Source organism: Epithele typhae (genome assembly GCF_022376455.1).
Source record: "Epithele typhae strain CBS 203.58 chromosome Unknown BXZ73scaffold_51, whole genome shotgun sequence".
In the NCBI taxonomy this organism is placed as follows: domain Eukaryota; kingdom Fungi; phylum Basidiomycota; class Agaricomycetes; order Polyporales; family Epitheliaceae; genus Epithele; species Epithele typhae.
Window position 1 is genome coordinate 19,056 of NW_025954242.1, and position 27,821 is coordinate 46,876.

General features: G+C 61.3%; 8 protein-coding genes and 1 non-coding gene across 9 annotated transcripts; 4 read left to right on the forward strand and 5 right to left on the reverse strand.

Annotated features, from left to right (window-relative positions):
* Positions 1 to 4,068: 4,068 nt before the first annotated feature.
* Positions 4,069 to 8,774, forward strand: BXZ73DRAFT_91765 (NAD-aldehyde dehydrogenase; the record flags this gene model as incomplete). The annotated part of the gene is made up of 18 exons (XM_048026101.1): positions 4,069 to 4,120; positions 5,159 to 5,228; positions 5,373 to 5,419; positions 5,606 to 5,780; positions 5,848 to 5,920; positions 6,063 to 6,133; positions 6,189 to 6,218; positions 6,273 to 6,395; positions 6,807 to 6,963; positions 7,033 to 7,096; positions 7,176 to 7,279; positions 7,336 to 7,407; positions 7,482 to 7,602; positions 7,666 to 7,697; positions 7,783 to 7,897; positions 8,138 to 8,187; positions 8,416 to 8,485; positions 8,683 to 8,774. The coding sequence occupies 18 exons, from the start codon at positions 4,069 to 4,071 to the stop codon at positions 8,772 to 8,774; spliced, it is 1,518 nt and encodes a 505-aa protein (XP_047874717.1).
* Positions 8,775 to 13,692: 4,918 nt separating this feature from the next.
* BXZ73DRAFT_51844 (20S proteasome subunit) lies at positions 13,693 to 14,761 on the reverse strand (the record flags this gene model as incomplete). The annotated part of the gene is made up of 5 exons (XM_048020711.1): positions 13,693 to 13,915; positions 14,014 to 14,172; positions 14,257 to 14,512; positions 14,578 to 14,675; positions 14,733 to 14,761. 5 exons carry the CDS (start codon positions 14,759 to 14,761, stop codon positions 13,693 to 13,695), a joined length of 765 nt encoding a protein of 254 aa, XP_047874718.1.
* Positions 14,762 to 15,528: 767 nt separating this feature from the next.
* On the reverse strand, positions 15,529 to 16,701 carry BXZ73DRAFT_51758 (cysteine peroxiredoxin; the record flags this gene model as incomplete). The annotated part of the gene is made up of 8 exons (XM_048020690.1): positions 15,529 to 15,564; positions 15,617 to 15,747; positions 15,818 to 15,828; positions 15,915 to 16,009; positions 16,117 to 16,209; positions 16,273 to 16,408; positions 16,474 to 16,544; positions 16,609 to 16,701. 8 exons carry the CDS (start codon positions 16,699 to 16,701, stop codon positions 15,529 to 15,531), a joined length of 666 nt encoding a protein of 221 aa, XP_047874719.1.
* A 561-nt stretch (positions 16,702 to 17,262) lies between these two features.
* BXZ73DRAFT_29390 (Ssu72-domain-containing protein) lies at positions 17,263 to 18,293 on the reverse strand (the record flags this gene model as incomplete). The annotated part of the gene is made up of 6 exons (XM_048017776.1): positions 17,263 to 17,364; positions 17,424 to 17,542; positions 17,599 to 17,738; positions 17,790 to 17,933; positions 17,993 to 18,024; positions 18,078 to 18,293. Coding segments are annotated over 6 exons (753 nt in total), but the record flags the coding sequence as incomplete, so codon positions are not given.
* Positions 18,294 to 19,420: 1,127 nt separating this feature from the next.
* On the reverse strand, positions 19,421 to 20,600 carry BXZ73DRAFT_91769 (NAD(P)-binding protein; the record flags this gene model as incomplete). Its single annotated transcript, XM_048026102.1, has 4 exons — positions 19,421 to 19,555; positions 19,610 to 19,886; positions 19,941 to 20,128; positions 20,184 to 20,600. 4 exons carry the CDS (start codon positions 20,598 to 20,600, stop codon positions 19,421 to 19,423), a joined length of 1,017 nt encoding a protein of 338 aa, XP_047874721.1.
* A 390-nt stretch (positions 20,601 to 20,990) lies between these two features.
* Positions 20,991 to 21,064, forward strand: BXZ73DRAFT_t158. Its single transcript has one exon. It is a non-coding gene; the product is annotated as a tRNA-Ile (tRNA).
* A 266-nt stretch (positions 21,065 to 21,330) lies between these two features.
* Positions 21,331 to 21,744, forward strand: BXZ73DRAFT_104378 (ribosomal L29e protein family-domain-containing protein; the record flags this gene model as incomplete). Its single annotated transcript, XM_048015860.1, has 5 exons — positions 21,331 to 21,347; positions 21,404 to 21,488; positions 21,543 to 21,554; positions 21,613 to 21,648; positions 21,712 to 21,744. The coding sequence occupies 5 exons, from the start codon at positions 21,331 to 21,333 to the stop codon at positions 21,742 to 21,744; spliced, it is 183 nt and encodes a 60-aa protein (XP_047874722.1).
* Positions 21,745 to 22,848: 1,104 nt separating this feature from the next.
* Positions 22,849 to 25,250, forward strand: BXZ73DRAFT_51766 (Pkinase-domain-containing protein; the record flags this gene model as incomplete). The annotated part of the gene is made up of 9 exons (XM_048020692.1): positions 22,849 to 22,882; positions 22,953 to 23,238; positions 23,488 to 23,546; positions 23,599 to 23,636; positions 23,708 to 23,761; positions 23,817 to 23,835; positions 23,885 to 23,977; positions 24,033 to 24,575; positions 24,622 to 25,250. The coding sequence occupies 9 exons, from the start codon at positions 22,849 to 22,851 to the stop codon at positions 25,248 to 25,250; spliced, it is 1,755 nt and encodes a 584-aa protein (XP_047874723.1).
* A 751-nt stretch (positions 25,251 to 26,001) lies between these two features.
* Positions 26,002 to 27,710, reverse strand: BXZ73DRAFT_104380 (RNA polymerase II transcription elongation factor-domain-containing protein; the record flags this gene model as incomplete). Its single annotated transcript, XM_048015861.1, has 5 exons — positions 26,002 to 27,053; positions 27,108 to 27,192; positions 27,250 to 27,336; positions 27,402 to 27,514; positions 27,569 to 27,710. The coding sequence occupies 5 exons, from the start codon at positions 27,708 to 27,710 to the stop codon at positions 26,002 to 26,004; spliced, it is 1,479 nt and encodes a 492-aa protein (XP_047874724.1).
* Between the last annotated feature and the right edge of the window lie 111 nt (positions 27,711 to 27,821).

Genomic DNA, 27,821 nt, shown 5'->3' on the forward strand with positions numbered 1-27,821 from the left:
GGGCGAGAACTCGTACAGGTGCGGGCCCTGCTTGTCCTGCCCGATCACGAGCAGGCCCACGCCGTACGGCCGCGGCCGTACTCCTGCGTGTTCACCTGCGCCTCTGCGGCCGGGCGCGATCGGTGAGCGGGGGTGTGCGCGCGCGGAAGGAGGTGGGGGGGACGTACTGTCGGCGATCGCGGACACGAGACGGTTTACGGGCGCGGGACGGTTGAAGAGCATGCGGGAGGACATGGCTTGTTGCCGCATGAAGTTGCTGCGATGGGGGTGAGGGACGAGGCGCACCGTGCACAGGAGAGCGGACGGACCTGAGGACACGGGCGTCGGAAGTCAGGCCGGCAATAGCGATCCCGACATGGTCATCTATTCGGTACATCTTCTGCTGGTACGAGGCGAGCTCGCCAAACGACCGCTAGGGACACGGTAGGACGGTGATCAGAATGCACAGAAGTCGATTTGAGGGTGTATGCGCACCTTGAGAGCAAGCAGGATCGCGTGTGTCTTGGATCGGAGGCCGACCGCGGCCGAACCCTGCTTTACGGCCTCCAAAGCATATTCGACTTGGTGAAGACGGCCTTGGGGAGAGAAGACGGTGTTATCGGAGTCGTAGGTGTTCCTGAACTACGACCAACAGTTAGCGGCAAGACAGACGGGCGTGAAGCACGCGTACCATGATGGAAGACGGGGGAGAGAGGCGGGATGGCTGAGCGCGGAGAGGCGTGCACGGGCACAGGTGACGCGTCGTGGGCGACGCGCAAGTTCTCCGCGTTTGGAAATCTAGGCGCCGCGACTTGACTCTTTTCGTCCACTCATCCATCGCATCGCCGGATGACGTCGACCGACCCGGCTCGCTTGCTGGTGTGCCTCATGTTGCTGTCGCCCACCTCGATGCACGGAAGAAGGGATCGCGCGCGGGATCGAGTCCAAGCGCACTGCGCAGACGCTCCATCTGCAGGCTAGATCCAGCCATCGCCCATGCGCCGATGCGAGCCTGCCTCCTCGCCGGCTGACTTACGAAGATACTTACAGTTCTGGCATGAATCCATCGTCATCATAATCCTCGCCGGCTGGCCGCGTCGTCCGACGAGCGTGGGCCCCATTTCCGGGGCGGCTGCGATGGGCTCGAGAATGACCGCCGCGCGCGATTCGGCCGCCCCGCTGGAGCGTGACGCAGAGTCGGTCGGTGAGCGAGTGCATCCCATCGCGCGGGGCTGCAGCTGCGAACGTGTCGTTCCGACACCTGCGTCCGAGAAAATGCTGCTGACAGCGCGACGGTCTGCGGAACGGCCGTGCGTCGGGGACCGCGAACGCGCACACACACCCTCCCACTCCACGATCTCGCCTTTCCCCTCGACGGTGCGCACAAGCTTGTCACGCGCGGTCAGCGTTCAAACATTCACCTGCGTCTGCAATAATGTAGCTGCGCCGTGCGCTCGGACGTCCAAACGTGGATCCTCTAACACAATCCTCGCATATCTTAACACCGGGCAGACCCGGTCCACGGCTTGAGCCCAGGAGCATCTTCAAGGAACCTTCGTACACGCTCCCCCCGCGGCGGGCCCCACAACTTCGCGCAGAGGTCCGCCCCGAGCACACGCTTTCCTCGCGCCCGCAGGCCACGGTGCGCACACGGGACCACGAACCACGTCGTGCGAGAAGCGTTCGGGCAAGCGATTACATTGCGGTGGACAATACGTCGCCGGCGAGTACGTACGGTGCGGTGCGGGCCCGTTCCCCCGTGTCCCGCGCGTCGTGTATGTGTCGCGGGGGAGGGCGGGGACAACGGCGCGGGATGCGGCGTACTCGCCGCTGCGAGCGTCCGCTGTGGGTGGTTCGGTACGGTATGGGACGGGTGCGGGGTACGTACGGTCGCGCGGGAGTATGCCTGCGATGGGGGCTGTAAGATATAGGACGGGGCGGGGGGCGGGGAATGGGCTGAGGCAGTGGCACTTATTCTCGCGGTATGGGGTTTACGTTTACAGTTGGGGCGGGGATGGGGACGGGGGCGAAGGAAAGGTTGGGAATGGAGCGGGACGTCGTCGTGCAAGTATTTGTACAGGTCGTAAGTCGTGAGACGAACGTCTATTGCCGTCGCGTAGTGGACGACAGGAGCGGGTCTATGAGGGGGATATGCTGACAACGTGATGCGTGACGACAAGGAAGCGATGATAGCAGCGAATATGATACTTGGGCCGATGTGCTGGGAGCGCAATGATGATGATGTGGGGCGACGACGATGAGAACAAACGTGGGCAGGACCGAGAGCATACATGTGATAAACAGATGCGCATGCAGGAGCCAAGGACAACGTTGATGAAAGAGATGCAGGGTGGAAGCATGCAAGAGTCGTGGACACGATGGGCGGGTAACTGTGGGGATGGTAGTATGGGTGCGGGGTGGGAATGCGGGTGGGGATGGCGTGCATGCGGAGGGGAAGAATGGGAACCACAACCAGAAACCGAGGGTAGAAAGATGGGTGATATACACTATGGGACAGGATGGTGATCGCCGTGTTCGCAAATGTGCGGGAGTGATGAAGTACCCTCCCAGTCGCCGGCGCACGGTGAGCGGCCCGAACGTTCATGGAGTAACCACCTTGTTGAAGGTAGGAACGTGAACGTCCTGGTCGACCATCGTGGTCTCTGACTCGCTTTCCAGCGGCCTCGCCAGGCGCTTGCGGTGCCGCTGTGAGACCAGGCGTACGTATGGGCATGAGTGTACATCATGACTCCAGAGGGGTATGTGACTAACCTGTTTTGTCGCCTCCACGCTGTCGCGCCTACGCTCGTCGCGTTCGAGCCCAATCGTGAGCGCAGCGAAGTCCATGAGCGCCTGCGCCTTCTCCTTCGCTAAGCTCTCCTCCGCTTGTGAAGCCACGCGCTCCTCGATGGACTCCGACGCGCTCAAGACCTTGCCGCGCGTGTCCCGTCCCCGCCTCCGATGCGACCCCTTCCCCACCCCGAACAAGCTACCTCCAGCGCGACTCAGGATTTCGGGGGCGGGGAGAAGGCCTCCCGACGAATCCTTCTTGCAGTGACGAGCCGCCCTGCCTGACTTCTCACTGTCTCCGTCAGACGAGTTTTGCGTAGAGCCTGGGATTGGTGGTAGTCGCAGAGGGGCGCTGACGATCCGATGAGCGCGGTTGGGGGGTCCGGCGTGGAATCGGCACTGCCGCCCATGGCGGCACGGTGCCGCTGGCGGTGGGCTTGAGAGGACGAGACAGGGTGGTGGCCCGGCATGCGGACGAGCGAACCTGCGGGGGTGGATATGACGCTGTTGAACAACGAGGTTCGTACGGGGGACCGCGATATAGGTGCCGTGGGCGCGAAGACTTCCGACTGTGTGCTCCACATGAAGGGTGACGACGTGCAGAGTTCGGTAAGGCTGTACTGTCGTCCGTGCCCAGATCCCTGCTTGGCGGTCGCAAAAGTGGGCGTGCGCTCTACGAGAGGCTTCGGAGGCTGATTCGCCTTCGCTTTGTTCTCCTTGCGCTTCTCATCGGAATTGCGGTGTTTACGTTTCGGTGACCCTGTCGTGGTGGGTGGGTTATCGGGATGAACGACCTGGCGACGGGAAGACAGAAGGACGTCTGATGCGGATGTGCAAGGGTCGAGTGCCCTCTCGAAGTTCCTCGAGCCGACCGGGATAGTGGGCGAGGCCGTCGCGCTAGAAGCTCGAGAACCCCGCGAACACGGGGACTCTGTGGTCACAGGGAATGGGTACTCCGAGGGCTCGGTCCGGGGTGCTCTGCCTTTGCCCTTGCTGGATCTAGACCTGGACGGAACCGCATCTTCCAATGATTCGTCTACCGACGAGAGAGACGTCGATGTTCCTGTTGATGTCCGAGAAAACAGGGTGGACGACGAGGCTGTGGAGAGGAAGCCAGAACTTGAACTTGAAGAGCTCGAGCCCAGCGCGTGCCTGCGTTGATGAAGGGGGGCGGAGGAGGAAGAGGCGTGGCCACTGCTGGGGTTGGATTCACTGGACCTACTGCTGCTCGAGTACCCAGCTCCGTGCGCGCGGTGTTCGTCGCTCAGGTGCCACGACATCTCCTTCTGGTATCCCCACATGGGCATCGTCGTGTACGAGGGAGTGATGAAGACGATGGGAGGAAAGATTGGTGGGTTGTTCAGTGTCGGCAGGGCGTCATGTACACTTACCGGAAGCTGGGTGGTAGGTGAGGGGGGAGAGTCTGGATCACTTTCCGCGGACTTGGAACTCGGGAAGTTCACGAACCGGCCGCCTTCATGTTGGGCCCCAAGAGACTGCGCGCATCAATGGCCCCGGACGAATGGCGAGTGAGTTGGGAAAAGGTGAGGGAGGCGCGGGAGCCATGTCTGGTGGGAAAGATGCTTGGGGACGATGCGGGGAGGAGGGGCAGGAGGGGATAGAATCGGCAGAATGCAGGCTCTGGGTATCGGCGAATTCCTCAGCGGCCTGGTCCTGTAGGCCGCGGAGGATGCGGGAAGAGGTGAAGACGAAGGAGGGGGTGGCATTGCCGGTGTTGTTGGTGTTGCCGGCAAAGGTGGAGGAGAGGATGGGTTTGCAGTCGTCGAGATTGATGAAGGACGGTGGTGGGGATTTGTTGGTGAGCGCTCGAGAGATGGGACTATGGAAGAGGCGGTTAGCAAGTGGGGCGGGGACGATAAGCGGGGTGGACTGACCTATCGGGAAGGACGGGGCGGGTGTGGTGGTGGGGCATTACTAGACGGGGGCGGGGGACATGGTGGACGGGCAGAGGCTCGTCGTGTGGCCGGAGGATTGGCGTATTCCTCATATACGCCGGTGTGGGGTAATGCAGCAAGGGATCGTGAAGGGGCCACATCCTCTCCCCATTGGCTCTCTCGTCCCCAGCCCTACGCTGGGGTTCCCCGCCCCTCGTCATTCCCGCCGGACGTGCACAAGCAACCTGAGCCTATCCACTGCGCGCGAGCTCCACGCAAGGGTTGGGCAGGCCATTCTCCTTCGCACGCGTTCAACTCCCCTGCTTATCGTCCTCGCTCGCGCTCCCACCCGCCCGCAGCCCGAAACCGACGCCGATCCCCAGCCGCGCTCCTAATCGCTCTCCGTCTCTATCGCCCACCACCACCGTTCGTCGCCTCCAGCCGCAGACCATGGCCCAACCGGTCACCCTGACCGTCCCGGCTCGAACAAGAAGATCACCGTCCCACTGGGCTCTTCATCAACAACGAGTTCGTGCCGTCCGTGGATTCAAAGGAGACGATCGAGTACGTCTGCCTCGCGCCTGCGTTCGCCGAGGCCGGCGGGCCTGCGCGCGGCACCGAAGCCTGCGCACCGCCGCGTGCTGCAGGCAGCTAAAGCCGCGCTAGGCATCTGGGCTCTATTTTGTTCGCGTGCTGACCGACTTCTAGCTGCATAAACCCTGCCACGGAAGACGTTATCTGCTCCGTCGTCGCAGGTGCGTCCGAGCCACTCGGCCTCTGTCCGACCTCCGCTTGCGCGCACGCAGGTCTTCAACCAGGCCCTTGCACGTCGATCGCGCGGTGGGCCCGCGATCGGGGCCGCGGATGCTTCCGCTCGCCCCGTCGCGGTCGGTCCTCGGGCTGCAGATGCTGACGTATGCGTCGCCTCGCGTTCTGGACAGGCTCCGTGAAGGACATCGACGTCGCCGTCGCCGCGGCGCGCAAGGCGTTCAAGACGACCTGGGGCAAGAACGTCACCGGCTTCGAGAGGGCGCGGCTGATCAACAAGCTCGCCGACCTCATCGAACGAGATGCGCAAGAACTCGCCGAGCTCGAACTCTCAACAACGGGAAGCCGGTCAAGATCGCCCGGTAAGCCGCGCGATCTCTGCCCTCGGGGCGTTGAACCAAGCCTCGCCGCCCAGCGACTTCGACATCGGCGACAGTGTCGCCTGCCTCCGCTACTACGCCGGCTGGGCGGATAAGATCCTTGGCCAGGTCCGTCGCGTTCCATACAGCCGACATGTGTGTAGTTTTCGCGGCCGGCGGCCGCTCCGCGCGAGCCGGAGTGTCTGGTCGCGAGGTTGCCCAAACAGGGTCGAGCCATGTGAAGGCGAGCTGACGATCGAGTGCCTCGCAGGCGATCGAGGTCGACAACAAGACCAAGTTCGCGTTCACCCGCCACGACCCGATCGGAGTCTGTGGCCAGATGTGCGTCGCGGATCCCTGCTTCGACAAGGCGTCAACTCACCTACGCTCCGCTCAGCATCCCATGGAACTACCCCATCAACATGTGGCACGTACCGTCGTTGCTCCTGCGCTAGGGCGTGTGCTAACTTGAGGCCCCCAGGTCGTGGAAGGTCGCCCCCGCTTTGGCGTGCGGGTGCACCATCGTCATGAAGCCCTCGGAAATTACGCCACTGACCGCGCTGGTGAGCCCTCTTCTATTCGTAGACTCCCGCCGGGGCGCGAAGTGCGTGGAGCCTAGGCGGCACATCGTGTTGTCGGTTTCGCCCATCGTCACATGTGCTCGTTGGGGCAGAACACCGGAATCGAGCGGCGGCGGCCCCCCTGTCGACAGTAAGCTTGCCCGTGGTGGGGCGGATGCGGCTTCGATGTCTGCCCGCTTGTACAGTACATCGTTCTGTGCATCGGCCGAGGTGGACGAACGTGTCGTCGTTGCAGCGTGCGCTTTGTCATCCTGTCGTCCGCCTTCCCTCCTTCGCTGCGCCCTGACATCGTCACCTCGCTGTTATCCTGATGTACTGATGTGCAAGCCCGCCGCAGAAATTGTCTGAGCTCATCGTCGAGGCTGGGTGCGTCATTCGCAGCGCGTCGCTGCCAAAGTACTGCTATATAATCTTCTCCTCTGTCGTCCGTTCAGCTTCCCGCCCGGCGTTGTCAACACGGTCCCGTCGCTCGGCCCCGTAGGTGGTCAGGCGTTGTCCGAGCACAGGGATGTCGACAAGGTCGCCTTCACCGGGAGCACCGTCACCGGCCGGAAGATCATGGAGGCCGCCGCGAAGAGCAACCTGAAGAAGGCGCGTCCCCTGCCATCCTGCTCACATCCCCATGCGCTCACGATGCGCTCACGTGCTCCCCCCGGATAGGTCAGCCTCGAGCTCGGGGGCAAGTCGCCCCAGATCATCTTCGAGTCGGCGGACCTGGACCAGGGTGCGTCTTACGAGATCGCGTGAGCCGTTTCCCACCGCTGATCTACGGCCCAACGCCCGCCGCCCGTGGACCTCGGCAGCCGCGAACTGGGTCGCCCTTGGGATCCTGTACAACACCGGCCAGGACTGCACCGCGGGCTCGCGGCTGTTCGTGCAGGAATCCATCTACGACAAGTTCCTCGACGTGCGTGACCTCGGGTGCAGAAGCCGCACCCTGTTGATGCCACGAGAACCCGACAGATTTGCGTCTCCAAATTCAAGCAGCACAAGATTGGCGACGGCTTCGACGACTCGAGTGCAGGCGGACCTGTGGTCAGTGCGCGCCCCCTCGCTTGGCGCTGCTCGTGCGTCAATGTCGTCGAGTCATCTAACGAACAAGACGACAGGTCTCCAAGATGCAATACGACAAGATTTTCTCGTACATCGACGCCGGCAAACAAGCAGGGGCCAAGTGTGTCCTCGGTGGAGAAAAGCGTGCTGGCAAGGGCTACTATGTCGACCCCACGGGTGCGCGCTCGGCGTTCGTCCTTAGGGAGACAAGAAATTTCTAACCGCTCGGCAAAACACCAGTGTTCGTCGACGTGACTCCTGACATGAAAATTGTGAGTTTCACATCCTCACACCCATCCGTTACGACTGTGCAGTGCTCGGGCTAATGCTGATATCTGCACCGCTTGCGCCGTTAAGGTTCGAGATGAGATCTTCGGTCCAGTGCTTTCGGTCGCAAAGTTCAAGACGGAGGAGGAGGCGATCGAGCTCGCCAATGACACCACCTACGGCCTCGGCGCCGGCCTGCATTCTAGTACGTGTGTCACACCGACTCGTGGGATTCCATCTAGCCGTCGTCGCTGCGCGGGATGTGCCCCTGCGGCCGTCACAATTTGTGGAGGATCCCGGATGCACATGCCCATCATCTGCACCGAGCCCGGATGGGAAGTCGGCGTGCACGCCGCCGGGGACGCACCACCGATCTCGGCCGGACGCGTGACTCCGTTCGTCGTTCTCACTGCTGACCATCGTGCATGTGTTTCTTTTTTTGCAGCGGACGCCAGCCAATGCATGCGCGTGTCGCAGGCTCTGGAGGCCGGCACGGTGAGTGGCGAGTTTGTTTCACCCCCTCCCACATCAATCTCGAGGAGGCTGGACACTCCGATGGCCCGTTCGGGGACACGACGCGGTCCAACAGTCGTGTCGCGACAAGGCGAGGCGAGCGCCTGTGGGATTCACGAACAATCTGCGCAGAGACGTCCGGTTGTTCCGAGCCGCAACGCTGATGACCGTCTTCGCCTTCTATCCCTCGCTGACGCCCGTCCGTCGCAGGTCTGGGTGAACCAGTACAACCTGCTCAACAACAACGTCCCCTTCGGCGGCAAGAAGCAGAGCGGCATCGGTGCGTGTGCCCTCTCTCGTTTCGTGGCCTCGCGCGCGTCCGGCTCTCGCGCGGATCGATGCGGGGCGTGGGGATCTGTCGGGACTTTCGCTGCCAAGGTGTTGGCATCGAAGGAAGGGCGGGATTGCTGGACGCGAGGCTGTGAAAAAGAACTGATGTTTGGCGACGGGTGCTAACGTTCTGCCTGCAATCGGCAGGTCGCGAGCTGGGCAGCTACGCCCTCGAGGAGTACACCTCCGTCAAGGCCGTCCACTGGAACTACGGCGAGAAGCTCGACTGGCCGCTGTGATCGACGGACCCGGCCGCCGGGTGAACGAAGACCGAGAAGATGACGAGCACCGTCATGGGCCGCATGTACGAATATTTTGTGTACCAAGTACGAACGGTGGACGGGAGAATTCGAGTCACATGCACCTTCGATTCGACCCGAGTAACCCCGCCGCGCGTTTGGATCTGGGCCCCCGTCGACGTCCTGTGCCGCACGCGACGGCAGCTCGTCGACGGGCGACCGGGCGCCGTCCGCGGCACCCGAGCCGGTACGGAAGCGGACGGCGAGTGCCGCGGCCCCTCTCAGACGAGCTTCGCTTGCAACTGCGGCCGCGATCGCGCGCGGTGGCGGCCGGTCGGAATCGACACTGCGTCGGCCGAGGAGGATGGGCGTGGGCGTGGGCGTGGGCGTGGCGCGCACTCGATGAAACCGAGAGCGTAGGGGCATGCCGTTCGTGGGGGTTCTGCGCTCGCGAACGGGCTCGACACGGCACGGACGGACTGTGCGCCCTTGTCCACACGAGTCGCGCGCCCCCCGCGCGACTGCGAATCAGAGATTGCGTGCCGCCCGTCAAACGTTCGAAGCCTGCCCGCAACCTGAGCGAGCGGGGCTCGTGCGTTGTACCCGGGGCTTCTCGCTTCTCGCCATCGTGACCGTTGTTGGAGCTGTGGAATCGACGCTGCTACGAGGCAGGCGCGCGCACGCGCTCGCCCGGTTCCGAGCCACAAGTGCGGCCGCGGCGGTGGGACCAGCGCGATCGGAAATGCGCTGCTCGGTTTTTTCACCGCCGCTTTTGTGCTCGAGTAAACGGGTCCAGTAGGAAGGTCTTGGGCCCCGTTCTGCTCTGTCCAACATACTTACTCGATCCCTGAGGGCGGTTTTCCCCCGAGTTCGCCCGACGGGGTCGCTCCCTGGGCACTTGCGGTACCCACGGCGCATCTGAGTCGCATCTGCGACCCACCGCCGCATGACAAGACGCCGCGCGACAAGCGTACGCAACCGAGCACGCCCGGTCCTGCGGCGCGCGGGGGTAGACAAGCCCTGCCGCCGGCTCTGGGGGTCCTGAGTAAGCCTGGGCAAGGAACGGCGGGACTGAGAAAGCGTCGCCGGAGGGGGCCGGGCTTTGCTTCGGGCGCGGCACGTGCAGGCCGTCGCGGAGGGTGGGTGGTTCACAGGGTCCGCGCTTCGCGTCCGCGCGGCTCGTGAGCTTCGCACAGATATGTCTGGACGGTTGGTCACGATCGGAGGGGATTCAGGATCCGGGAAACGAGGGTTTACAAGGGCCCGGAGTCCGCACGCAACGTAGTTCCATTCAGAAAACTTGAAGACAGTAAGCACGTTCGAAAGCGCGCGGCGTCTGCCGCCGCCTTACCAATTCAGCCGTCTCCCAGTGCTTTGTGTGCAGCGTACGGCTGTGCGAAGCATGAAACGCGTCGAGCCCCATATGTAGCGGGTCCAAGAAGTTTTTCTGGGACAAAGATTGGATGAAGATTGACGGGCTCGCGTGCAGACGCGCGGCGCGGAGCAAAGTTCGCGGCCGCGCCGCGCAACTGAGACTTCGCGCGGCGGTGGGGTGTGTGCGGGCCTGCGCAGGCCGCACGCGCTCCACGTACGGCGTGCAACGCCAATTGCATTTCCGGCGGAGGCCGCGAAGAAGGCTCGCGCAGATGGCCAGAGCGCGGGAGCGGAGCTGGAGGAAGGGACGGAGCGCGTGCTTAGCGAGGGCGATCTGCGCGCGCCGACGCGACATGAGAACAACGTCGTTGGCGGGGGTCGTAGAGCCAGGTGCGGTGGGCTGCGAGGTGGGAGACCCGGGTGCGTGGTTGTTGGCTACTCCAAAGGAACGCGCTCAGGACGGGAAGGCAAATACTGTATACGCAGTTTAAGAACCGCACGAACTTAGCCGCAGGCCGGGGTTCGGCAATCGGGCCTCACCTCGCTCCACATGCGCACATTGCACAGCTGAGCGACCTGCACAGCTGGGCGACGGCATAATTGCCCGCGAGCTGGCCGAACGAGCTCCGGCCGGCCCCGGTGCGCGCTAGAGACGCTCAGACGTCGGCGTCGGCGCGGCGACGATCAGCAGCACGCGCGCACGAATTTGCCTCTGTCGCCTTGCTCACCTGTCGCCCTGGTGGTTTGTCCGCCGTAGGCCGAGGTGTGTGTGCGACTGTGTGCATGGCCGGCGCGGCGCAGGGTATCCCCCGACGCGCCCACGCGTGCTCCTGCAGGCTTCTCGCCCGCCTTCTCGGACAGGCGTTCTGTTCGGAGGTGGGCGCGAACCGTCGTTTCGCGAGCCGCGCGCCCCGTGTACTCGTGCGGCCGCATGCACGAAGTTGACTGGACATGTGAAATATATACGTGAGCGCGGGGCGCGGCATCTAATATAGAGATACAGGACATAAGCAGGCGCGGGATACAGAGACAGCAGAGAGACGGGATGGAGAACAAAGGCGGAGATGTGATGATGGGGGAAGTAAGGTGCCCGAGGCGCATGTGTTAGTAGTAAGTAGTAGGGGCGGCGAGATAAATATATGCTACAGATGCTGAGGCACCACATCCGAGGCGGAGGTCGGTTTTGTGGCAGCGAGAACGAAGGGAAATGCAAGAGACGAGAGCAAAGTCGGAAACGGGTTTGAGGCGAAACAGTATTAGCCCGGCGTGACGGGAAGGCGGGAATGTGGTGTAGGTGCGCGTGCCAGTATTCGGATTAGTTGTGTCCACCATAGCCGCCATTGTGACCGCCCTGCGAGTCCGGTCAGTGCTCGGAGTCGACAGCGCACTGAAGGGCAAACAGACTCACGGCGTGGCCCGAGCTCGCCGCCCACTGGGCCGCATACTCGGCCGGGATCACCTGGCCGGTCGCAGGGTCGATGTACTGCTGCGAGCCATACTGCCCGTATCCCAAGGAGCTAAGTGACCGGGCGAAACCGACGTCAGCACGCACCCTCCCGGTCCTCGCCCGCGCACGCACCTCGCCTGCTCCCCCGGCATGCCCTGGAAGTGGAGGTAGTGCGTGTCCGCGAACCCGCCGCCGCCCGCCGCCGCCGCCGCCGCCGCCGCGAACGCCGCCGGGTCGCCCGCGATGCCCTGCGCCTGCGCGAGCGCGTACATCTGTTGCTGCTGCTGGGCGAGTTGGGCGGCCTGGTGCTGCTGGAGCTGCTGCTGGGCGTACGCCTGGCCCTGGCCCTGCGCCGGGGGGTACGCCGCCATCCCGGCGTACTGCGCGTTCGACGACGACCCCGCGTACGGCGACGTCGAGCCGCCCTGGGCCGCGCCGTACGCCGCGCTCGCGCCCGAGGGGTAGCCGTGCTGGGGGTAGCCGACCGAGGCGCTGTGCCCGTGCCCGTGTCCGAGCGCCTGCGCGTACGCCTGTGCGTGCATCTGGCTCTGGCTCTGGCCGTGGCCGTGGCCGTGGGGGTGGTGGTGGCCGTGGTGCGCGCCCGCGACGGGCGTGCCGGAGCGGGAGATCGAGTCCGCGCCGCGGGAGGCGTCCGCGATCGGGACGTAGACGCACTCGATGCTCTTCTTCGTGCAGCGCTCGCAGCGGGGCGCGCCGCCGGAGCACTGGCGGGGCCGCGTCGAACGGGTGGGTCGGTGCGCGGGCGTGCAGAGGGCGGATGAAGGCGGGGAGGACGAGGTGTGATCAGCGCCTGACGACAGGGGACGGTGGCGGTACGGAACTGGAGGCGGAAGCTCACCTTGACTTGGCGCCGGCGGCACTCGGTGCACGCGATCGCGGTCCGCTTCGTGCGCACGATGGGCTGCAGCAGCGCGGGGTCGAACGCGGGGCGCGGGGCGGATGCTGGTGGGACGGAGGGGGAGGCGCGAGGTCAGCGGGGGTCGCTGCGGGCGGCAGGCGAAGGCGCGTACACATTGCGGAGCGAGACGCGAGAAACGAGGTCCACTAGGGCGCGAGCAGGGACAGTGGGGGCGGCGGGGACGGGAGCGGGGCCGAGGTCGGCGAAGACAAGAAGACAAGAGAAGACAAGAAAGGCGTCGAGAGACTGACCGGGCGACGGGCGGAGAGTGCTGGGGAGGGAGCGGGGGCGTCGCGCGGTTTTATACGCGCGTGCGCGTCGAGCGACGGGCGCGCGCATGGGGCGCAGAGGACGAAGACTGGACGGGGGCCCACGGACGACGCGGTGCGCGCGGGTCAGTAGGCGGCACGGGGTGGGCGATCTGCATCTGGAGACGGGCGCGCGGGGGACTGGCCGGGAATGGGCATCGGAGCCCAGGAAGGCGAGCTGAGAGCTGTGCCGCACCGTGCTTCACGCTCAAGGACGCTGGCGGGCGAGTCGACGGACGTTGGCTCGAGTCTGTTTTCGATCGGCGATGGGCAGGGCATCGCAGACAGTCGCGTGTGAGCTCCCATCCCGCGTCTGCACTCGCCCGCCATCTCCGCGAGGGGCCGCTCGTCCTGACTGATAATCAGCTTTGTGGGCGGTCCAGATCGGTCGCACAGGTGAGCAGCGAGCAGCGAGCACCAAGCCTCCTCTGCGTGGGAGCGGATGATGGCTTGTTGCGACGCTGCGACGCCCCCGGGGCCACTGCCCACTACCCCAACGCCCGCCCCGCCAAAGCATGCGTCCAGCCTCCACGGCGGTCCGCGCGACGCGCGTTGCGAATACCGCCAGGCCGGTGAACGGCGTGGTCCCGCGTCCGAGCACGCTCGTTGCTCGCACCAACGCCGAGCGCGCACCACAGTGGGTTCCTGGCGTCTCTGATACGACTCCGGTTTACCACCAATATCCCGCTGCTTCAACACAGAACGCGCTCCAAGCCATTCGGCCCCCTCAACACCGCCTTGTTGTACTAGCAGCCGGGATCAAGAACCAGCTCACCGTCGAGAGACGTCATCCAGCGCGGAACTTGGTCCAGAAACAGATCCCGCGTTCGATAGCCTACAATGCGCAGCAAATACACGAGTCGCAGTCCGTCACATCGCAAGGTAGTCTCGTACCTCCTCTTCCGTCAGCTTCCGGAATGTCGGTTTTACCCGCCCCGTCCCCTCGATCTTTCCCGCAGCAAGGTCCGCATCGCTAGGAACTGTGACCACTCCGATCTCAATCGTCTTCTCCGTCATGTGGCCCTCGAAGCCTTCCTTGAGCGTGAGGAGCGCCGTGTGGATGGCGTCTTCGAGGCTAATGTCGTCGTTGTACCTGCGGTACGCGAACGGAGGTGAGGCGGCGGGCGTAAGAGGAGTCCGATCAGTATACGAAATACGACCAGACAAGGCAAGTCGAAGCACGATACGCACCGCTTCTCCAAAAACGTCTTCGCGTTCACCATGTTCTTGCCAATCGCGCTCGCCTTCCAGGCCCAGAACGAACCCGAGGGGTCGACTTGGTACAGACTTGGCCCCCGTGTGATATCCCAGCCCGCGACAAGCAGTGAAACCCCATATGGGCGCACACCTCTGTTCCACCGCCAGTAATCGTATCAGCTCCTCGGGGGCGTGGGCCTCTCCTTGTGCTGGAAAGGGGATGGGTCGTGGACGCACCCTGATTGTGTGGCCTGCTGGAAGATATTCGCGATCTCCTGGGTGAGGACCTTTGTGGGCGGGTACTCGCCATAGATCTTCCAGTACGCCTGCGCGCTCTTGCGCGCCTTGGCGACGAGGACGCGGAAGTCGGGGCCCATGCCCGAGTAGACGATGCCGATGTTCGGGCAGACGATGGACACCTTTTCGATCATCGAGTCGTCGATGAGCAGGGAGGACGACTTCTTCTCGGTGGCGATCACGATCCCATTGGACGCTGGGGAGTCGGTGCGGTGAGCCCTCGCCCGCGGCGTGCGCAGGAGCGTGGGCGGCGGGACGCACCCTTGATTCCCAGAGAGGTGGTGCCCGAGGAGACGGCCGCGAGGGCGTGCTCGATCTGGACGAGCTTGCCGCTTGGGGAGAAGACGGTGAGGGAGTAGCTGCCAAGTGCGCACGAGATGTCAGCGGGGCGGGAGCGATGCGAGCGGGGAACGCACCTGTACGCGCCGCCGTCTGCTGTGGCCATATGGGAAGCTGTCGGGGGATAGCACGGGGCGATGTGGAGGAGGAAGGGTGCGAAGGTGCGGAGGTCTGCAAACCGAGCTCTGGACGCGTAATGCGGTCGGAACGCGCGTCGTGCATCCCTGCACGTGCCCACAGTCCACATCGAGACCGGCGCTACATCGGATCCGCGTGGCGCCTGCTCACGCCCCGGGCTGAGCGTGCGCTCCACGTGGGTTTCTGGAGCGCCCGTCTGTCTTCCGTCCTCCAACCCGACCAAGATGTTTCGTCATTGACTCTGTGCTTCTCAAACCTGTGAGACGACTTCACGGATGGAAGCTGATCTGTTCAACCCAAAGCATAGTAATAAGCTGTCATCCCCAGACACACGGCGCCGATATCGAGAACAAGGCCAACTATCGTGTGCGCACCCAGGGGCCAGCACCGTCCACATCCACACATGGTGCGGGGCCCGCGGACCTCCAGACCACAACGCTGTGTAACCACCGAACCTTGGCTCTGCGAAACCCCGGTCTTCGGTTAATTTACTTCTATAGCATCCGTGTTTCACACATTGTTTTAGCATATACATCACGGCTCTGCAGCCTGTGTCAACATCCCGAGGCAAACAGACCCTCGCATCTTGATGTCCTGACTGGGCTTTGGGCCACAACAATTCGGTTCAAGCAGCTCTTGTTAGAACCACTACCGGTACAACACGCGATAGACCACATCATCATACACAACTCAAAGTTACATGTGCACTACGACCCGCTACTATTCCGCAACATTTTAGTCCACCTTGAGCGGAGTGGTCCTCAGGTAGGGCTGCGACGGCAAATATGAACGCGCGGAGACATCTGGACGACGACGGACAGACCTTGTGGATGGTGAACTCTGGGAACAGCGTCTTCGCCTCCTCATTCGAGACGGACGGGTGCACGATCACGTCGTCGCCGACCTTCCAGTTCACCGGCGTTGTCACCCGGTACTTGTCACCGGTCTGGAGCGCTGCACACATCCATGTCAGCACACGCTGCGCATCGCAGATGCAAGGACGGATGACGGTCGCGGGACGCACAGTCGACGACACTGCACACGTGGGCACGCAGCCGGCGGGACACGGACGATCAGCGACGCGAGCGAAAGGCCGGGGGAGCGGTGCGGAAGGGGCGCACCGGATGATCTCGTCAAAGTTGCGCCCGGTAGAGGCGGGGTAGGAGAGCGTGAGGCGGACGACCTTCTTCGGGTCGATGATGAAGACGGTACGGATCTGCGGGGGCGCGACGCGCGCGGGATCGTTCGCGTCAGCCATCGTGGGCGGCAGCTCCGGGCGCGCTCGCGGCGCGGTATGGGGCAGTCCACAGCGAGGAGACGCACCGTGAAGGGGAGGCCCTTGTTGTCGCGGTTCGTCGCGTCCTGGAAGTCGAGCATGTCATAGAGCGTAGAGATCTTGCGGTCCTCGTCCGCAATCTGCAAAGAGGGCAGTGTAGTTGAGGACAATGCAGCAGTAATGTGAAATGGCGCAGCACGCACGATGGGGAACTGGACATTCGTGGGGCCGTAGCGCGCGCCCCACTCGTTGATGTCCTCGACCCACTTCTCGTGGTCGGAGAGGCCGTTGGCGGAGATACCGATCAGCTTGACGTTGCGCTTTTCAAAGTCAGGCGCCCTGCACAGGTGTGAACTGATCAGCCACGGCAGGGGACCCATGATATGTTACAGATGGACGCTCACCTCCGCGCCACCTCTGCGAGCTCGGTCGTGCAGACGGGGGTGAAGTCACCGGGGTGCGAGAAGAGGATGGCCTGTGCGTCGAGGTGCGAAGCAGTGAGGGACTGGGGCGCGGTGGGCGCAGGCGATGTGGCTCACCCAGCTGTTGCCGATCCACTCGTGGAACTTGATGTCCCCCTTCGTGGTCTGCGCCTCAAAGTCGGGCGCGATGTCTCCGAGGCGAATACCCATGGCAGCGGTTAGATGGGGTTGCGATGAGGGGTGAGGTGAGGTTGAGTTTGGAGGGGCTGTATCAGCTGTGAACTTGCTGTCACTTTATATCCGGCCCAGCCAAGGCAGAGGGGCGTCCAGGATGTGTGATAATCGCGCCTTCCGTTCGCACGCCCTGCCAAATGCCAATTGGACATCAAATGCCACTCAAATGCCAATTGGACACCAAAGGCCACGATGGCGAATATCCTACTCAAAGCGCGCAATGGTGGTGAATTCGGGGTAGCCCACGATAACGATCGCCACTTGGTCCAGTGCGCCAGGCGGTGGGTAGGCTCGTGGCTTTCGCCCGGCAGAAATCTCGGGAGATGCGAACGTGCGCAGATCTCCCTTAATGAAGCCGAAATGACGCGATGTCAATGCGCGCCACGGTCACGGGACTGCCGTGGCAGCGCGCCCCTACATGCCCAGGATGAAATTTCGGGAAGCGTGTCACCGCAATCCGCGCAAGCATTCCAAGGCATCAAAATACAATGTACAATATCTGCGATGGCGCGAGAACACAAGGACCTACATATTACACTAGTAGTACGCGATGGCATGCAAGATGTTGTGCGGATGCTTCTCTTGGTGGTTCTGCAAGATGGCACTCATCTCGTCGTCCACGTCTTTTGCATTTTCAATCTGTAGGCTCCCGATCGTACACATAATCCATTAGCGGGGCGCATCGAAAAAGGACTCACCGCCGTGGCCAAATCGACCATAGCCTTGCCCGCAATATGCGCCTCCTCGTGATTATCCTTGATTTCTATGTTGATAACGTGCACAGGCTTGTTGAAGTCCCCGCCTCTCGTCAGGAGATCTGGGTGACAGTCAACACTCGCTCCTGAAAATGCGATTGCTGGAACCACTACTCACCATCGCATACTGCGTCAAAGCACCGCTCCTCGCAAGTAATCACTATGTCTGCCACCGTCTTGGTCTCCTGCCATCTTTCCGGGGCTCCCTTGAGGCGTCTGTTCCTGTCCAGCATCTGAAGCAGTCCATTTGCCGTGTACCTTGCGCACAGTCAGCCAGACGAACCTGGGTCCCGAAGAATAAGCACTCACAAGCGAGCGTCTTGGGCGCGTAGCTGCTCATAAATGTCATTATAAGGCGTGCCGAATGGGTATATGTTGGGTTTGTCAATCGCGGGACCGGGCAGCCGCACTGCGGAGCCGGTCCCTGAGGATATCACACGAAAGCCTGCTTTACTAACCGCACCCACGTTCGTGAATCCCGCGGATAAGGGCAGTGCCGAAGAGCCACTTACGCGAGCACGAAGTGGCCTTCCATTGAGCGGTTCTGGGGGCGCGCTTCGGGATTGGAGGTGGATCGCGAGGGGGGAGGGGACACACCTGGTTGCTTGCGCACACTACACAAAACAGAGGTCGCTGCTTGAACGCGACGGCAATCTCAGGCTGAGGTGGGGATGGCGCTTGAGCTTCTTGTGAGAGCTGTTGAATGGAAATGTCGTGGCTGGGATATTGTGGTGGAGTTGCGTTAGGGTACGCGGGGTAGTTGGGCGGACCAGGAGGACCTGACGACGAGTAGCCTTGGGAGGACGATGATTGCCGGGGTGGTGTTTGCGCGTAACCTTGATGCGGGAGAGTTTGGTGGGGGAGGGCTGAGGGAGGGGGGCCAGTCGGTGCGGAGGATTGCGACCTTTGCTGCAAGCGGGGGTCCTGACGAGAGAGACGAGGGTCGCGCGCTCTCCTGGGATCCATGGTGCGCTAAAGCCTGACAAGATGCGCGTCAGCGCGCTTTCCCTAGGCCGAAGCTCGCGACGATCCGCCTCAGCAGTATCTTGAACATTGCGAGTCGTCTCCTCGACCCCGCCAGCCGAAGCTTATGCTGGTCGAGTATCCGTTTCCACTCTGAAGTCATCGTAGGCGATCGCGCGACAAGGGGGCTTACCTGAATTAGGAGCTGAGTGAGGGGCAGAAGCGGAATGAGAAGGTAGTTGAAGCAGGTGGAGGTGAAGCAGGCGGTGGTGGCAGAGACTTGCGTCTCACGGCCGCGAAATGAGCACTAGGCGCGCGCCACGCTTTGCCTTGGGCGTCTTTTTGACTGCTCTTTCGGGGTGCTGAGATACTATCCCTCCTGTTGTTTCCCACTTGAAGCCTTCCAACTGTGGTACAGTGCAGAAATTTCACATACGAGTTGGCAGGTTGGTATGAACACTGTCGCGCAGATCCAGCGACGAAAGTGTCATGGTGCCGAGAACCATTTACACATAGCCAACGCATGTTACTGGTGTACTGAGGTACTATCTAACTTCCAAGCATCCTTGCGACTGTGCGACAGACATTAGTACGTTGCAGGAACAGATCACCCTCGCTATTCAAACACGACTCCCTCGTCCCAGGGCGTGCAGCATCTCAGTACTCTGGTGTCTCTTGTCGCGAATCTGCTGCGAGCTGGACTTACGGGGTTGTTGCTCGGCTCAGTCGAAGACGTCCGGGTCTCTGGTATTGATGATGATGGGATATACATACGTGAGTATTTACTCTCGCGATTTCCCTTAGCAATTGTAGACTAACTTCTTCATGGAAACCAGCATGTGCAAGTGTTGACTTGAACTTTTGCCCGAACAGCCTGGATTCGCTCTATTTTTTCGAATACAGGTAAAAGTACAATGCGCGCTTCCCCCCATAGGACCAATACTACTATCCGCTGTCGAAGACCTATAACCGCACGTCTACTCCACGCGCTCACCGAGAATCTCGCTTGAGAGTTTGGAGCAAAGGTCCCAGAAATTGTTGGCAAGTTCTCGATCCTGGGCTTGCTTACTCTCTGTGTCCGGTTTTCCGTACGGCTCCGTGAAATACTTGCCCTGACGTCAAGTAAGCCGCAGCTCTTATCTGTTCGATGATCCACCGATGCTTACCTGATAGTCCCTCCAATTGTCATGGTTGATGTTCGACCAGGTCGCGGCCCACAGGCTCGCCTCGGCGCCCTCCTCTGCGCTCTTGCCTCCCATCCGGCTGAGCTTTTCAACGATCTTCCCGAGGGCGCCGTATGACTCGACCCACGCTTTCTGTACTTCGGTGTCAACCACGCCGGGATGGACGGAGATAGCGAGTATGGGCTTCTTAACGTCCGTCAGCTTCCGACGAACGAGCTCCTGGGCGAAGAGGATGAAGCCCAACTTGGTGCGCCCGTAGCTGCAACATGGATCCGTCAGACAGCCTCTGGACATAGCCGGCTTCACCACTCACAGCTGCGCACCATCGCCTTGCTCGTTGATCTCCGCCTTCGACGCAAACTTGGTGTTCATGGGGGAGATCCTGTGCATCTCCGAACTCTGCAAGACGATTCGCACGGAAGCCGGCGTGGCATCGGAAGCTGTCCTCTTCATCACCTCGAGCAGCCGGAGGACCATGACCCAATGCGAAAGGTTGTTAACCTGCATACGCGCAGTTAGGTCATCGAGGCAGACCAATGTAGATTCAACGGCTCACCTCGAAGTGCCTCTCGATCCCATCCTCTGTCAACCCATATGGCGCCTGCCCGATCCCCGCGTTGGCTATCAAGATGTCCAGACGACCCTCCTGCCGGGCGAACTTCTTCGACCAGTCGTCCACACTGCGCAGCTGGCTCATGTCGAGCTGGTGGTACACCACCGAACCGTGCGAGCCGCTCTTCTTCAGCTCCTCATTGATCTCCTTCTCCGCTTGCTGCCCGTGCTCGGCGTTGGCGGAGACGAAGTGAACCGTCGCGTTTTTCTTCGCGAGCGCGGCGACGTCCCAGTAACCGATGCCGGCGGACCCCCCGGTGACGAGCGCGACGCGACCCGATAGGTCCGGGATCTGGTCGGGCTTGTGGCGCTTGCTGAGGAGCGTCGCGGGGTTCAAGGTTTCGGGGATCATGGAGGTCATCAGGTTGCGACGATATTTGGGGACGTTGGCGAAGAGGCAGGAACGGGTTGAAGGCAGGAGTGGGTGGGCTCTTATGAACAGGAGGGATTGCATGGCACGTTGCTTTGAGACGGTGTTTCTCGCGCGTTCTTATGAAGTCACCCTGGGGTTGGCTATGACGCGCAAGTGCTCTTCATCGGAGCCATGAATCGCAGGCGACGAGAAATTCTGAGCGTAACCCACTCGATTAGGCTCGGACGGGCTCTCCAAACCTAGTCGTTTGAATTTGTACTCGCACCCATGTCTAGACGTGGAGGTCCTCAGACATATGTCCTAAGTGAGGAGCAACTGAAAGTGTTCGATTGTGAATTGTAATACAGTCAATACTATTCAAGAAGTTATCAATATATCGGCCGACTAGCTCAGTTGGTTAGAGCGTGGTGCTAATAACGCCAAGGTCGTCGGTTCGACCCCGGCGTTGGCCAATAATTTTTTTTACTCATCATTCCTGATGTATGAATAGTTTTCAAAGACGTCCAGGGTTGATGTAGTAACGATATCTGCCATCAATCATAGTCATGCACAGTGCACACGTGTTGCTGAATTACAGCCAGTTAGCCGGCTGTTGCCGAGACACGTACTGTACAGTTTCTCAGCCACCAAACTCTCCGATTCACACGCCATCTCAGACCTGGACACCGGCGCTAAGGGAAACAGTCTCAGCATCCTCAAGACTCCATCCGACGTCGCCATGTCCAAGTCCAAGAAGTGAGTAAATGCGGCCATGGGAGATTTTCGGCATCACTAAAAATCGTACGCTACAGCCACACTGCCCACAACCAGAGCCGCAAGGCTCACCGTAATGGTATCAAGACGCCCCAAAGCCACAGGACGCGGTCTATGAAGGGTGTAAGTAGCTACACGGCGCATCGTGACATCGTACTAATTGCATGTTTCCCCCAGGTTGACCCCAAGGTGCGCTGAGATTATGGGTCATTTCGTGTAGAGATTCTGAAGGTCGCGACTATCTCAGTTCCGCCGCAACGCCAAGTACGCGCTTGTCGGTTCGGTGAGTTTCCCCACGTCTCCTTTCATGCGCTCCACCCTCTTATCCCACCCGTTCGCGATGCAGAGAAAAGCCCGCTTGGAGGCGAAGGAGTCATAGTCCACTCGCCCCTGCACCCCACACGACCTTGCCCACGCTCTGTACCTTGAGGACGGAGAGCTGGCCCGTTTCGCGCGCAAGGCGACGTCGATACATGTAAAACACCACCTCGATCATGCTGTGTATGCACCCGCCGCTATGCATAGGACCTACTGAGCACAAATGCAAAACCACAGAAACATTCGAATCGTAGCGCATGTGACACCTCGAAGCAGACTGCGAAGCGAGCGTGAAGGTATCGTGCATGCACACGGCATCTAACTTGACGGCTCGGAATCGGTGTGGTCTCTTGTTCTTTGCTTACCCCCGATGTGTCCAAGCCTACGGTTGATGGGAGTACTGTGTACACCTTGGGGCAGTAAGCTTCACTTTCTAAGTCTGGGACACCCGTACCACTTGGGCGCACACTGGTGCGTGCACGCCGCACGCGCCTGTTCCATGTCCCGTGCGACGCGCAGTTCACGTTCATGCAGGCCGCCCACGGATTGTGCAAATAGTGTGACCGACCCCACCGACGGCAGTTCAAAGCACTGCACCCATTTTTGGATTGTCTACATTCTAACCCGATCCTGCCACCCGTTGAGCGCAAACGGTCGGACTGACTTGATCGCGCCTTGCATAACTTCGAGAGTCTTTGGCCCCACCGGCTCGGAATGTTTATTTTCCCTGTACATGTGGCAGTAGGATCTCTGCCGAGTGCGATATGTGCCTGACGTAACAAGCGTTTGGGACGAAACGGGATAGCTTCAGTGTGAAGCTTTGAGGCATATGCGAGAAGGTGCTTTTGATGGAAGTGAACGGCGCGGCACGACGGCCGCAGCAAGACGTCAATATTTCAGGCTGGGGGGCTCCACTAGTGTCTGCTCCGCAAGTGCTATGCCTACACCGGAGGCGGAGAGGAACGCTTGGCTGGGCAGGCGGGGAGAAGCGCCGGTGGACGTGGGTGACAGGGGATGACGTATCTGGGTTGCATGACGCCATGGAGCCCCGCCTGCCTTCAAATCATGGCCGACCGAGCGTGTTCCAGCCTCCCCTTCCCGTCCCGCCTCCCCCTTCCTCTGCCCGCCGCTGCCCGCCCACCGCCCGCCGCCCCCCGTCGCAGCCATGCCCTCCACCGGCGTCGTCGACGCGTTCAAGAGTGCGTCCTTCATCGCCTTTCTCCGTCTTTCTCCGCCTTTCTCTCACACACCTTACCGCTCCGCCATCAGATCTCATTCGCCATGGAAAGAATCACCATTCTGCCGCGAGGCCGCAGGATGACGCCGCGCACCAGGCTCCCCACTCTTCTGCACAGAGCCAACAGTCCCGCGCCGCCGAACAGCAGAGTCGCCAACAACGCGAATCTCGCGACATGCAGCAACAGCAGGCCGCCAAGGGCTCGCCCAAGTACAAGGAGCACATAGAGCAAATCGTGCAGGAGGAGCGCGAGGCCAAGGGCAAGCTACCCGTCTACAAGGGTCTCGAGCACTACAAGCTGTTGGAGAAGATGGGCGAGTAAGTCGTCACTCTTCATATCCGGCTTTCTCCTTCCTCCCCTGTGGTTACGCCTATGGCATCGTTTCTACTCTGCGCTACGAGTCTCACTCGTCGTGTGCTTTGCACCCACCCCGCGCCCCCCATTCCCCGTACCCCGCATCTCGAGTCCCGAAGGGGTGCTTGACCCTTTGGCGCCTGACAATTTACCCGAGGACCGCGGCTATGATTCGCGCCATCGACTTGTCCAGGGACTGATTCACCACCCAGTGGTGCCTTTTCCAACGTATATAAAGCCATCGATCTCCGATCCGGCCAGAAAATCGCAGGTAAGCGCATCAGATCATCTTCATGCCTCCTCTGGACCCACCTCCGATGTAGTCAAGGTCGTGCGCAAGTATGAGCTTAGTGCGTCGCAGGTTAGTGTTTCCTCCACTGTCATCCCCCATTTCATTCATTATGCACCGCGTATCCCGTGCCGCGTCCCTAGGCCGGCGAGAAGCACCTCAACCGCGAGTTTAAGAAGAAACCGCGGGTTACTGAGGTGCACCCTACCATCGTGACGTTCTCCCATGGCTAACCACCCTTTCACAAATTAGAGGGCAAATATACTCAAAGGTTGTAGCTATCTATACGTTACTTTGTAGATATACTAACACAGTTACAGAGGTCCAGATCATGCGCGGCATCAACCATCCATCAATAGTGAAGCTTCAGGCGTTCTTCGAGTCACCAGAGCACTATTTCCTCGTACTAGAACGTGAGCCGAGATGACGTCGTTCATGTCGTCGATGCGAACCTTACCGTGTTCACAGTTATGGAAGGCGGCGAGCTCTTCCATCAAATTGTCAAGCTCACGTATTTCAGCGAGAACCTCGCGCGACATGTCATCTTGCAGGTTGCTCAGGGCATTCGCCACCTTCACGAGGAGCGCGGTGTCGTCCATCGAGATATCAAGCCAGAGAACTTGCTCTTCGAGCGGATACCTTTCGTCCCGTCGAAGAATCCCGCCCCGAAGCAGTTCGAGGAGGACAAAGAAGACGAAGGCGAATTTATCCCAGGCGTCGGTGGCGGTGGCATCGGCAAAGTGAAGATTGCTGACTTCGGTCTCAGTAAAGTGGTTTGGGACGAGCAGACGATGACCCCTTGTGGCACTGTTGGCTACACGGCACCGGAGATCGTCAAGGATGAGCGTTACAGCAAATCCATCGACATGTGGGCGCTGGGATGCGTTCTGTACACCCTGTTGTGCGGATTCCCTCCATTCTACGACGAGAGCATCAACGTTCTCACAGAGAAGGTCGCACGGGGATACTACACTTTCCTGAGCCCATGGTGGGATAACATCAGTCCGACGGGTAAGCCATTTATTTTGGCCCGACCACCGTTGCTCATGTCACGCAGCCAAGGATCTCATAACGCATCTGCTCTGCGTCGACCCTGCTCAGCGATTCACCATCGACGAGTTCCTTGCTCACCCATGGATAACGGCACAACCGGAAGTCCCGCAGGCCACGCCCCTCCATAGCGCACACCGCGCGCTCGACTCCCCCCTTCTCGCCGAGGCACGAGGAGGCGCCCGTGAGGCGCGGTCACCCGGAATCGCCACGCTTAAGGAGGCGTTTGACATCACTTATGCCGTCCATCGCATGGAGGAGGAGGGTGCGAGGAGACGCGCACAGAAGGGTGGTGCAAACCGTGGCTTCCTCCAGAACCTCAACGAGAGCGACGAGGAAGAAGAGAAGATCGTGTCAAAGGTCCCTCCACCAGGTGCCGGCGCGCAGGTTGCGGCGAAACGAGCAGTGCAGCCAAGTGCGTACGACGGCCGCGCAGGTCAGCGCGATAGGGGAAAGAAAGCCGGTGGCCCTAGGACGTTCGAGCTCGACATGGATGGCGCGACGCTGCTCGGCAGGAGACACAAACGTGCTTTCAATGGCGGTGTCTCCAACCCGCTACTAGCCGGGAGCCCACTGAAGATGACACCCCAGGACCGTCCTATTGAAGTGCCCCTTTCGCCCATGAGAGTGGACTAGTTCGTCTTGCCTTTGTCTTCGCCGTCGCTCGCTCTCCGGACCTTGTCGCCCCGTTCGTCATCCGCACCCGTCGCATACATGGCTCGTCCCCGTTGTCGCCTCCGCGTCTCCTCACGGTCTGCGGCTTTAGACAGGCCTTGCTCGCACGATCTACGCACCGGCGAGCTTGCTCCCGCCTCCCACTCCTTGTACGAGTATATCACTTGGTCGTTGTGTAATTTATTACTGTAAACTCCTGCCCTGCCCACACCCCACGCGCTTTCGCTGTCCGCTGCACCCGCCTGTGTCCATCAATACATGTACGATGCTTTTCGTTTTCTCCCTCCACTCTCGTACGATACGTTTGGTGCATCTTGTCAACACACTCGAGCACACACATCTTCGTAGTAGTTACCCTCCCCGTTCGCATGTCATGTGAGTTGACGTACACGAATCAGCCACATATCCATCGGAAACACTGCTGCAGCGATGCCGGCATGCTGGAAGACGAGTTCGGACTAGGGCAGTTCGACCGATGGGTTACATTACGCAGTGAGCGAGTGACAATCAATCCAGGTATAATAAGTACAGGCAGGTAGATATGGTATAAAGACAGCACAGCAGGTCGTCTATGTGTAAAGTCGATGTATAGGCGATTCAAGTGCTAGGAATTCGACTCCGGGGTGACAGCGTACGGATGAGAGGGATGCTGTGAGGGGAGGCGGATGACGTGGGAGGGAGACGGAAGGTAGGAACGTCGGGGGTGGGAACCTCAGTCGTCGTCACTGTCGTCGCTGGTCGACGACTCGTCCTCGTCCTCGTCGCTGCTCAAACGCCCGTCGCCCAGGAGCGCGCGCATGCTGAGGGGCCCCGCGTCTGGGTCCGCGGGGACGATCGGCTCCGGCTCTTGATCTGAGTCCTCGTCTCCGACCGCGGCCGCGAGCCAGTCGTCCCCGAGGTCCTCCAGCAACTCCTCCTCGGGCGCGGGGAACGCCGCGTACGGATCCTCGGGCTCGGGCTCGGGCATGGGAGGGAGCGGGTAATCGTCGATCTCCTCCATGACCATAGACGGGCGGGGCTCGGCCGGCTCGACCTCGTCCCATTCGTCGGCGTCGTCCGAGTCGTCCGCCGCGATGACCGGGGGTGCTTCCACCGGCGGGGGCACGGGCGGCGCGGCGGAGATGGGTGCGGGAAAGGATAAGGCAGAGGTGGAAGGTGCTGGCGCTGGCGCGGGGGCGGGGGTAGCACCTGGGAGCGAGATGAAGTCGGACGCGCCGGGGAGATAGATCTTGGCGGGTTTCGGCGGTGGGCTTGGGGGCCGTTCCTTCTTCTGCACCTTGGCCTTCTTGATGGGTGCACGACGCACATCGGGCTCTTCCGGCGGCGCCTCGCGTTTATTCGCGGCCTTGGAGGTAGAGGCAGCGGGCTTGGACGGAAGGGACGGAATAGGTGTAGAGGCAGGGGCAGGGGCAGGCGGAGTGGGTGTGGGCGCAGGTGCAGGTGCTGAGGCCTTTGCGCGTGGTCGCGGTACTGGTTTCGTAGGAGCAGATTTGGACGTGGAAGGCACAGGGGACGCCTTGCTCGAGACTACGCTCTTTATTGGAAGTGCGGGTTTTGACGGGGCAGGTGTAGGGGTTGGCGTGGGCTTCGCCGTGGCGGGCGGAGGTTGCGCCTTGGGAGGTACCTTGGGCTTCTTAGGCATAAACATCGTTTTGAGCGGGGGTTTTGAGACCTTATGCTCGGGGATCTCCCCTTCGCTTTCCTCTTCTTCTTGCTTCTGGGCAGAAACATTGCGGGACGAGACGGCTGGCCGAGGGGGAGCGGCTGTGAAGAACGTTGAACGGAGCGCGCGCGATGCAGGCGATCGGAGGGACGTACGGGACGCGGCTTTGCGCGGCGCGCGCGCCGGAGGGTGGTCATGAACCATGGTGAACATCGTGTCGAGCTTCTCGAGCGTGCACCTCTGGGGTCCGTCCGGTCAGTATAGTGGCGCCTCGAGCGGCGTGGGCACGAGACGCACTCCGGTGTCCTCGTCGTATATCAGCACGCACTCGTACTCGGACGCCGAGGTGGCCTGCCCAATGAACCTGGCCGGCTCGTCGTCGCCCTGGGTGGTGTTGGACGAAGGTGAGATGAGCGGCAGGTGAGGGATGCTCACAGGCTATGACGTACCTTGGTGGTCGGGCGCGACATGCGGACATCGACCTTACCCCTGTCCTCGACGACCTCGATGGACCCGGGCTTCTCAGTGTCGATGGATTCCGGGCGGAAGTTGTCTGAGGCATCTTGAGCCGACGGGTCGGCACTGGCTGGACGAGCAGACGAGAGGGAACACTCACACCGGACGGAATAAAACTCTCGATCGTGCTTGCTGGTCGCGGGGGCGCCTTTGCGTGCTTTGAGCGCACGCGAGAGCGAAGGGCCGAGATCGACTTCGTGACGGCCTGCGGGTACGGGGAAAAACTCCGCGGAGGTCGCCATGGGGGAGGACACAAGGGAGGAGGTGGAAGGGAGGAGACAAGGTGCAGCGGACCGGCCGTGGCACCCGTCTTCTTTGCCTGGCCACCGGCAACCGCGGCTCCAACAATAGCA